Source organism: Anser brachyrhynchus (assembly GCF_964034855.1).
Source record: "Anser brachyrhynchus genome assembly, chromosome: 21".
Taxonomy (NCBI): Eukaryota; Metazoa; Chordata; class Aves; order Anseriformes; family Anatidae; genus Anser; species Anser brachyrhynchus.
The window spans coordinates 4,865,194-4,876,279 of NC_137714.1; the positions used below are offsets into that span (position 1 = coordinate 4,865,194).

Below are 11,086 nucleotides of genomic sequence, written 5' to 3' on the forward strand. Positions count from 1 at the left end.
TGTCTTTTATTCTTCTACCCCCAGTTCTCCCATTTCCACTGAAGAACTTCTGACAGGATGATTCAAATGGATACCATCTGCAATCTGATACGATCTGAGCAGCACAGGCTTTCTGCCAAAATACCAGCCCCTTAATGCAGTAAGCACATGTGACTTGAGCTGGACTGCAGAATTCCGTTTTTGCAATATATATTTCAGAACCAAAAAGACTCAGTGATGCACTCTGACAAAGCTTTACCTGCATGATACTGTATCACTGCAGATCACTTCCTTCCACAACCATAAAGAAAAACAAAGAATTTATAATACTAGACAAAAAATGTTTCTGATTTCAGAATTTCCATATTCTGCACCCTTCAGACAGAAACACAGAAATCCTGACTGCTCACAGTAAGAGCACTTCCTGCAGGAGCACTGCTGTATTCATTACTTTCAGGTTTAGTTACTTCTGTATATTTCATTAGTTCAATTGCTGCAGCACAAACCACATGTCAAGTGATTTCTGTATGTTTCAAGTTTAAATGTGGATAAGTTGAAACAGAAACGCTTCCTTGTTAACTGACTTAACTGTCACTGCATCATTAGTGTTCTTAACATAGCAGGATAAAGCACTTGGCGAGAACTTTCTCTGACGTTTTAAGAAATAGAACATTTTTTAAACACTGAGAAATTATAAAAATCAGAGTTTCCCTGCAGACCTTGATTAAAGGCCTTGACCACATACAAGTGACCTAAAAGCCAAGGCCAAGTTAATTCTGGAGGAGACCTGAAGTCCGCGAAATTACACTTGTTTTGCTTTGAATGCAGTTAAACTGCAGAACTAAACTGAGAATAAGCTTTGTAGCCCAGGAGAATACTATATTTTGCTGGCAAGTCCCCCATGAATAGCAGGCACTCCAAAAAGTATAAACAGCTGAATTCACACAAAAACTGACAAACAAAAGCAGTACATCAGGAAACAACCCTGAATTCCAGCATTCCAATTTCAACAATACTTTATTATGGATGCCTCACAAAACACTTTCTGCATGCATTCATTAGGGAAAGGATAAATGGAGCATACCTGCAACATACTTATCTATATCTCTATACTATTTTTCTTAAAATAACACCAAATGATTTGCTTTGGTTTCACTATAGCACATTTTCTGCCTATATTGCCAATAGGCTTAAAAACCTCAGACTTGGATGCTATTTAAACTCAGGACTCACTCAGCTTGGCCAATCAATACAGAAGAAAATAAGGCTCAAGTAGCACGCAAAATCCCTTCTCGGTTATCCGACTTCACACTGCCTCATGAATCCTGTTCATCACAATAGTCTATTCAACTTTAATTCCAAGATAAGGGAACTTGAACTGCCTTGGAGGCTTAAAGTAGTTACTATCCCACATTCCACCAGCTTCTCAGATTTGCCTCCTGTCAACTTGACCAGTGCACAATTGAAAAAATAACCTTCTCAGAGGTAAGATATCTAAGCCTTGTTCACTTCACCACATGGTTGAGGGTACAAGGCTGGCAGTCCAGAGCCTTACAAGAATTATGACTGATTCCCGTTTATTTTTCAACTGCAGCATCAGATACGCAAGTCAGGTGCATTAGAATCACTTTCTGTAGTCTGCATTTAGCCAACAAGTTCCAAACTTAATAGTAATGAGTTCAATAACGTAACTGAGAGGCTGCAAGATTACAACAGACAGAAAGAATGGAAAAAATAGCAACAGTACTTATGCACCTAGGCTGGAAGCACACCAGAAAGATTTCAGCCTGAAGTTATGTGCATCAGACAGCTTAACTGATTTTTGAGAGGAAGATTTCTGCTCAGGTTTTTCCATCAAGCCATGCCTTTTTCTTATCTTTCATCGTAAGAACCTTTTCTGTTCATTGAGGGAAAATTACTCCTCTGTCTACAGCTGTTTCCGTATGTCTCTTCAAAGAAGGAAATAAGAGGAAAATAGCCCCCACACTGTAAGAACGTGTAACTACTGCAACTGATGGTTCCTTTCCCACAGCCTGTGTAATGGCCCCCGATGACTTAAACCTGACCATCTGTCGTATCACCCATCTCGTACCACAGCCATAAGACTCACACAGAAGGCTGCAGATTAAACATTTCCAGAATAAAAAATACAGCAAAAGCTGTAAAGAAATTTCCAACAAGATAAATCAAGAAGTATTTTTCTCCTTTTGAAAGCTAACACAATGTCTTGACCGTTCAAGTATCTCTGCAGCGCAGCTCTAGCATTCAGAAACAGAACCGGTGTTTTTTGTCCGCGCTGACTTCTATAGCCGTTGACAGACAGGCTGACAGAGATTCTCTGGTCACCCTTGTCATTGTAGCACAAACAGTTTCCACAGGCTCCTGGAGTTAAGCAATCTTAAGCTTCTAAAATTATTGCCATCACGTCATGACAGCAGCGAGAAAACCTATTACAGAGGCACCCAGCAGTGCTGCTGTAGTTCAGAGCTTGGTGGCATTTCCATAATAAATGCCATCTATTGGAGCCTACAGTTCTTCCCTTCTACGCTGTTTTGGTCTGAAAGTTGGCAGGCAATGTTTGGATACAAGGTCCTGCTTATACATGAGAAGACTTCTAAACATTTTTTTCCCCTCATTTTAAATGGAATCTTGAAAATCCAGCTAAAAATTGTCTCTCCAGGAAATATCCCACAGAGGGTCTGAAGATAAGAAGTCATTGCACTGAAAAGAGTGAGGTCTCTTCTGCATGATGCCTCTCTTTCACTGAACCACAAACATTTTACAGAATCTAACTGATACCACAGATTCCATTGCATAAGCAGACTGAAGTACAGCCTCAACTAAAAGGGAAATAAAAAGCAGAGGGGGGCTCTATGCAACCTTTCTATTAACAGCAAATACACAACTAATCACAGGGAAATAACTCAGTACTCTTAGAACGTTACTTCCTTAAGGTACACACAAGAAGACACGACTTCATTACCCAACAATAACAAACTACCATCAGAAGACCCATTTAGAGGTGTAGCTCAGTCTACGCAACACTGCAGAAAATGGTATCAATATTTTCAGACGCACATAAAAATCGATTAATGGTGTGTCCATATTCAGTTTCCCATAAGAAGAATCTTCTCCTCCTAATTTGATCCACAATAATTAGTTAATAAACCTAACACTTCTGATCGGTTAGAGAAGTCTGTTGTTTTGCCATCTGGTCTGGAAAGCATAAAACCTGGTATCTTTTTCCCTCAGTTGTCTCACTCAAACTATGCCCCTAAACAAAAGCACAGACTGCCAAATAAGCACATTAGGAAGTAAAGCACCAGACCCAAGCATGAGATACACCACAAGCATTATCATCTGGCGGCCTACCACATCCCTGTATCTCTCAGTCCACGTGATATTCCCACATACTGAAGTTAACTGAAAAGGTTTTCACTTCTGTCTCCTAATCTTCCTGCAGAATTCACAACTCACCACAAGCACACACCGTAAGCAACAGCACTGAAATCAAGACACTCGTGACTTAGACTTTCTCGTGAAATCAGAGATAATTTAGTTTGCAATGACAGCCTCAGAGGAGATTAAGGTTTCCTAAAAGGGCAATTCTGGATGATGTAATGTACACAGTACAAGTTTAGTCTGATAAAAAGAATACAATTAAGCAGAGAGGGAGAGGAGAAAGAGAGACTCCCTTATGCAATTAAAATAAACTTACTGGTTGAATTGCCTTGCATCTGGATGATACATTTGGATTCTTTGCTGGTTTCTCGGGAGTTGAAGGGCCGGACCCGAACAGCCACCTTCACAGAAGCCCCCGACATTCTGGTTGCTTGCAGTGCAGTCGAGAAATTAAAAGTGAAGGGGTCAGAATCCTTCCAAGTTTACCTTCTTGCTGGCGTCTTCTGAAGAAAAAAAAAAATGCGCTTTAGTTATTTCAGCTAGTGCTTTCACAATGCTGTTAAAAAAAAAAAGGGGGTTTGTACAAAGTGATTTGAAAACTTCAGCCCTCCCCCTGCAAACACCCTCCCCATGCAACAAGCTGTCACTTCAAGGACAGAGCTAGAAATACACTAACAGCACCTGTATGCTGTCTCCCTATTCCAAAGTTTCTGTCATCCAAGGCAGTTTCTTTTGAAGCATACAAACAGATTTGTTTTCATTACTTGGTTTTCTTCCGAGAAAGAAGGGACACTAATACCAAAAAGATCTGGTTGCAACATGTGTTAGGCTTAACCTAACAAAGATAATTTTAGCAGTAAAGATACAGCTGCTTAGATTTCAGAATGAGCTAGCTGCCACATACTACATGCCTACGTGCTCTAGCTGTCAACCCCTTCTGCCACAATGCCCTAGCAATAATAGTAAAACTAACACAAGTGAAGTGGGCCAGCCCACGCTGACTTTTAGTACACCCCATTACAGACAAAAGGGTGCAGGCAACAACCTTAAAGAACCCTTCGCACTCCTGGGAAACTCCTCAAAGCAAAAAATAAATAAATAAATAAAAATCTCCCTGACTACTTGTATATCTAGCGATTAAAGGACACACTACTCCATAGGGATGAAGAGGAAGCAAAAATTATCGCCTTTAGGGAAAATATTACTATCTGTATCTTTCTTCCGCAAATGTTCACCAGTGAGTTCATCTTCATTCATTATCAAAATACTTGTTCAAATCCTCCCTACCACATCCAAATGATGCAGCGCTTTAACAGCAGGAAACCATCCATCATACCCACAACCCAAACCTCAAGGCACGTCCATCTGAGCCAGAGGTGCAATGCAGAGACGAACAGTTTGGTTCAGCTGCATTGCCCCCAACCAGCCCTTACCATTAGAAGAATGTATTCCACCTGATCTACCATTAAGGAGTTTAACTTACTGCCACAGGACACTGACAGTACTGAAGTCTAATGAGGGCTCAAAAACCAGTAAGACAGATTCAAAGAAGTCATTCAAGGCCTAGTAAAAAACCAAGCTACATGCCACAGGCTCTCAGAACCTGGAAGAGTAGATTGACAAGGCGCTCTCCTTACATTTTAGCATTACATTTAAATAGCTGTGTATGCTGAAGAAACGATTCATGGGCTAGGTGAATTTTGGTCTGACTCCATGGAGACATCTCTCACTTGAGTCTGAGTTAACACGGGCACAACCCTTCTCTGCACAAGTCAGCATGTCTGGCCTGGAAAACTTGAAAGCTTCTTTTATGGTTAGCAACATCCACACGCAATGAAACGCTCATTTTAGGGTTGTAATCGCAATGCTACAAGATGACCACGTACTAGCAGATCAAAAGCACAAGCGTATCAGCTCTAAAGCTCTCTAGCTGGTAAAAATGCTTCTACACGCTTCGTTCAAGTGATGACACACCTTCACACAGAAAATTTTAATAAAACTGCATTCCTTCATTAATGCCATCACATGGAGAAGACTGAAATCAAATTATTCCACCGGGCAGAAGCAGCAATTTAAAGCGTTCCTTATTTTAGTCTGTACCTGAGGTGCCTCACCAGACTACACGATTAGGAACATCCATAGGAACAAGCCAAGTGAATTTCAATGCCAGTGGTACAGCAAACTGGCAAGAATAACTAGTTGGGAGACAGACACACTTGAGTGGCTTTAATAGACAACTTGAACCATTAAAATTCTGTACTAATGATAGCTGAAGAAGTTTCACTAAAAACCTAAACACAGACTAGAGCAGAGAGGTAATGGGAATGAATTAGCATGGTTTGCAAAGCTTCAAGGAGATTCTGTGGTTGTTCTACAGAGGCTTTGTATAACCAAGTGTGTCGAACCTGCACCTTCAATATCACCTTCCACTCTGTAGACGCTCAGGAGAAGTTTTGCTCTCCCTTCCTAATACGATCCTTGCATAAGTACCTGTGCCCTCCCAGGAAAGCTAAGTGACAGACTAATCTGGATACAGCCAGCAGCATTATTCAACTGACCCCGAATATCGCTGCTACGGAACAGGAATGCTATTGAACGTGGCCAAGTCGGCATTCTGCTCCTAAAATACAACTGAAGAATTCTATCAACAGCAAAATCTCTGTTATTATCGAGTTCATAGCTTAGGGGTTTACTTGGCCAGACTGCAGAAAAAGATGGTTATGTGGAGTTTTCCGAGGGTGTGGCACGTCACAGGAAGGGACAACAAAACACAGACTCGCAACCGATTTCACAGGTTTCTTAGGGTGAGATTTTGGCAACCCCGCCCAACACTGGCTTGGTGGTTCTCATCCGTCTTTTCCCCACCTACCCTTATTAACATGAAAGCCATAATTTGGTCCTTGTAGCAAGCTGACAAATAAACGAACGTAAGGGCATTAATGAAGAGATTTAAAAACAACACAGTGTGGTCTTATAATATGATTTATGAAACTTAAGGAGCTCACATTCCCTTTACGTTGAAGTCTCACATACAAAGATTTTTTTCTGATGTATTCACAGAAATACCTCTGAGTACTACATTAATATCTACAGATAAGCAACAAGTAAATATAGGACGCTGGAAAACAGGCGATGGATTGGAAGAATCATCTACTTAAAAAAAAAAAAATTTGAGTACCTCTAAACCAGGCCAAGGTTCTGCCTGCCCCCAGAAATGCCAAAGTGCTGCCGGCAGCTACTTTTTAAACAGAAAATATTTTACAACTAAGTGCACCCGAAAGCACTCCTGATGCATGCCTGGTCCATGAGACACACTTGACTGCAGCGGAGTAGAAGGCGGGCACTTAGAGGAGCTGTGTCCGCTGGAGAAGTCTGATGCCCTTCAGGGCATTCTGACTGTTTTAACTGACCAGAAAGAAAGACAACTAAGGTAGTAAGTAGATTACATAAGAAATTATGTCTCTCACTAATATACTATCTTCTGCTTAAATGCTGTTTTATAATCTATATCACACAGAGTGCAGTCCTGCAGAACTCAATCACTTCTCACCAACAAGAACTCGATGTCTCAGTCCTCTACAGGAGGCAGCACCACGCCACCACCAAGCTCCTTTCAGTGACCCAAGCACAGAGCAGAATCCTCATTTAAGGCAAACTTTGATGTTTAAATGGCAATTAAAGGAGAAGATAAATCTTTATCTTCACTATGAAAATATGTAAAATTAGAAGATTATCTCCACACAGAGTAGAACACAGACTTTTGGAGAAGAAAACAAAGCTACCTGTAACACAATGCCACGCACTGCTAGTCACTTATTCTCCTGGTAGTGACACATTCAAAAGCATCCCAGCGTTAGCATGAAACAACAGTTCTAGAAACTCATCCTGCTGCATGGCAAACATTTCACTTATTTGGAGCTTCTCTGCTCAAATCCTTTATCTCGCATGATACTGGGCTTGGATCTCTCCTCCTCCTCTAGTACATATACAAAAATACTTAACAAACAACAGTGAAATGGAGCTTTAATAAAACAGAGATCTGCACAGTACTGAATCAAGAGCTTCTCACTTCTACTCTACTCTTTTTTAATCCTTTAAACTACCAAAAGCAATAACAGAAAACAGTTGGGGGTGATATCAAAACAGGATTCATTAGCGTGTGTTGAAAGACCTCAGGAAAGGAGCCAAATCAGCTTATGGCCACTGACAAGGAAAACCCTCACAAATAAAAGTACTTTCACAAAATGCTATCCCCGCTCTTCTCAAACAGCAGCTGAAGAACAACACGGTGATTGTGCGAACGAAATGTCCTCTGAAAGTGCCTTGAGCAACCTGACTGTGTTTTCATTTCAATCAACAGAAATCATTACTCTCCAACAAGCAAACCACACACTGAAATTAGGGGAAACTAATTTCACAAGTAAACACCAGATTCACAGCAAGAAAACATGAAAAGCACACCACCAGAGGTTCCACATGCGCCAGCTAAATGATAGCCTTGTTCAAAACTGAGCTGTGAAGAAACACTTACAGAACAGGTCGCAGAACCAACTACATTAGCAAAAAAAAATCACTGGTAGACTTTTGAAGTTACTGACTTTTTCCAACCCTATCTTTTGCGCTCATTTAAAATTACACCACATTTAATTTTGTCTCATTCTCAACTCTACTTTTCATAGCTGTAGTAAGCAAAATGCCTACTTGCTGTTGCCCACAGATTTTTGATGTTCAAAACACCACCTCACTATGCAAGATTCAGTTTTAATTAATAAGAAAGTTAACCCAAAACCATCTAAATTGTTTTGTTTGTTTGTTTTTTAAAGTCTACTAACTGGTCATAATATTTTATAAAGGCATTACTGCCTTCATCACACTGAATGATACAATAAGGCAAAGCAAGATCAAGTCGAGCAGCATCACAGAAGTTAGAAATAAATCACAGCTGGTTTTTCATGGTTCACATTTCCCAGTAGTATCACTTAATACTACCAAACACCATCTTAGAGTGGTAACAGGAGATGCAAATTGCAACAGAGTAAGCCTAAAAGTGTAATGCAGCCTGTGGTACAGATTTAGGAGAACAATCATAACAAAATGAAGCTGTCTGTTATACGTTCATTACAGACTTAGAAGGCTGATGTTCATGCGGGAATGAATCATTCTCCTAATGTCTGGAAAAGAATCTACTTGCTGCATATCTTTAAATGCTTTTTCTGTATGAATCCAATTGAGAACCTAGTAAGGAAGTGAAATGCATATTTGACTCCTTGACATGATACACCACTGTCTGTAAAATGGGTAGTAGGCAGCGTCTGACAATTTACTGAGCTCTATCAGCACAAAAGCAAACCCTACATGTTAATTTTCCACTTATTTTAAGCTATTACTGAAAGATTTCCACCATCCACCCAATAAGCCATGTACTGAGATTTTATTATTAAAATATGTCACTAAACAAGTCATCTAAATACCCCGTCTGTTTTCTGTTATTCAAGCCGCCAAACTCAATGATGTTGGTCAATCACCAGTCAGAGTCTCAAGAGATTTGGTATGTATAAACAAATAAGCTGTTCATTAAGACTTGAATCCTTGGATGTATATGAAAGTTCTGACAAATCAATTTATAGCAAGCTGCAGAGCATATTGCTCTTTCCTGAGATAGTTACTAACAAAATAGGAATTCAAAGAATCAAATTATTATTTGTCTTTGGGTAAGGTTGTTTTTGTAACCACTTTGAGCTTGTTGCAATGTTCAGAATCTAGATCTGTACATTCAAATAAAGAAATACACATCACAAACAAAGAAGCATCATTTTTATTCAACACGGCCAGCCATTGTGTTATTCTTACATAGGAAAAAACAATACGGTATGCCTACCAGAGAATGTGCTAACTTTTAAACCAAAAAAATGCCTCCTACGCTTGTAACTTAATCACTACACCAGCTCTACAGAAAGGAGAGGAACAAGCACAGTGATTAGTATATGGAAAGTTAACAAAACAGCTGTTCAGAGCAGCAGGGCTTTACGAACAAGGGGACTACAGGGAATCCAAATTTAGGTGTCCCACCAAGGATCAGGTAGTGCTGACAGCCTGATATATCAGCTGAACTCATACGCTACGAATTGCTATCTTAGTGCTTTGGGATAAAGTGATGATGCCAGATAAAACAGCGGCGCAGAATTTGGCTACGCACTGACAAACCAAATGCTATAAACAGATGGCTCTTTACCAACACATCAACGTACAATAATGCAAAGAACTGAGTTGAGAAAGAGCTAGAAATGAAGGTAAATATATTTTAAAAAATAACGTGAGCGTCTTTCGGTGCTTGATTCTACATCTCAGAGCACAGCTACGAATTCGGCATTTGTGTGCAGTGAATTCTTGCTTGCTGGCCTCAGTTTCACGCCCGTATTCTGCCCACGACCCCAAACCCCCAGGCCCATCGCCCGGCCTCAGCTCACGGAGGATTGTCAGCTCGTCATCCCAACATGGCTGCCTCTGGTTGTGCTGTGCGGGAGCCAGGGACGGAATGTACTACCTCGAGGTGCCCAGAACCCAAGCGGACACCCTGAAAACCGCCCTCCTTTCGGCTCCTCCTCGCAGCGGGCGGCTGGGGCTCGCCGAGGGGGCGCTCGGCGGCCCGGGGAGGATGTGGAGGAGGAAGAGGAGGATGAGGATGATGAAGAGGAAGGCGGCGGCACCCGCGGCCAGGATGCAGGCGGGGACCAGACCGAGAAGGGGCCGCGCCGCCAGGGGGAGAAGGGAAGGGACGGCCGCTGGCGAGGAGGGGCCGGGGCCCCACAGCCCAGCCCCGGCTGCTCCCGGCCCAGCCCCGGCTCGCCCCGCGTTTCGGCACCGAGCCGCCCCCCACCCCCCAACCCCACCCTCCCCCGCCCCCCCGCCGGGCCGCGCTCCCTCAGCGCCTCACCTGGGGGCGTCCGAAGGCCGCGGGGGGCCGCCGGCCCTGTCAGCGGCTGGGGAAGGCGGCGGGGCCGGCGAAGGGAGGGCAAAAGGCAGCCGCCCCCATCACGCTTTGCTGCTGAGCCCGGGAGGAGACCGAAAGAAACGGGGAAAGGAAGAGAGAAAAAGGCCGCGGCCGGAGGAGGGAGCGCAACGATGCGCACCCCACAGCGCCGCTCCCACACTGACAGGAGCGCGGCGCTCTGCGCCCGGCCCCGCCTCCGCGGGGGAGGGAGGAGCGTCCTGCCCGCCAATCGCCGCGCGCCGATGCTCCCGCCTCCCTCCCGCTCGCCAATCGCCGCTCGCAGAGCCGGCCCGCGCCCGCCCCCCCGCAGTGCCAATCATAAGATCGACACGGTCAAGCGCCAATCGAAGGCTCGGGAGGGAACGCCCTCACTGGAGGGCTCCTCCCTTCTCCGTGAGTCAATCCGCCGAACCCCGAGGACAAGGCGATTCGGTTCCTCCGCCACATCAGCCAATCAGAGCTCGGGGCGGAACCCGCGTCGGCCGTCCGTTAGCCTATAGCGAGCGGCGCTAGGGCGCTGGGGCACCGCCCCGCTGTGTGCCTGCGCCGGCCTCGGCTGCGCGACGATTGTGAAGGGGGAACGCGGTCCTGACAGGCCCTAGCGACCCCCATGGTCCTGCTATAGAGCATGCTGGTGGCTGCCAATTTTAGGCATTCTACCTGATTTTTTTTTTCAATATGTGTGGTTAAAGGGCATTTTTAAGCTCACATAAA

General features: G+C 43.5%; 1 protein-coding gene across 9 annotated transcripts in view; it reads right to left on the reverse strand.

Moving 5' to 3' along the window:
• KIF1B (kinesin family member 1B) overlaps window positions 1-10,636 on the reverse strand; it is a 96,757-nt gene extending 86,121 nt beyond the window's left edge. For 2 of the 9 annotated variants that reach the window (XM_080563635.1, XM_080563636.1), the window contains exons 1-2: window positions 10,316-10,586; window positions 3,698-3,884 (exon numbers count right to left, since the gene is read on the reverse strand). In XM_080563635.1, coding sequence (XP_080419761.1) covers window positions 3,698-3,803 — 106 coding nt within the window. In that variant the 5' untranslated portion in view covers window positions 3,804-3,884; window positions 10,316-10,586. Of the gene's footprint in view, window positions 1-3,697; window positions 3,885-10,315 lie in introns of all 9 variants that reach the window. The other 7 variants (XM_080563633.1, XM_080563632.1, XM_080563634.1 and 4 more) reach the window with 7 other exon arrangements.
• Between the last annotated feature and the right edge of the window lie 450 nt (window positions 10,637-11,086).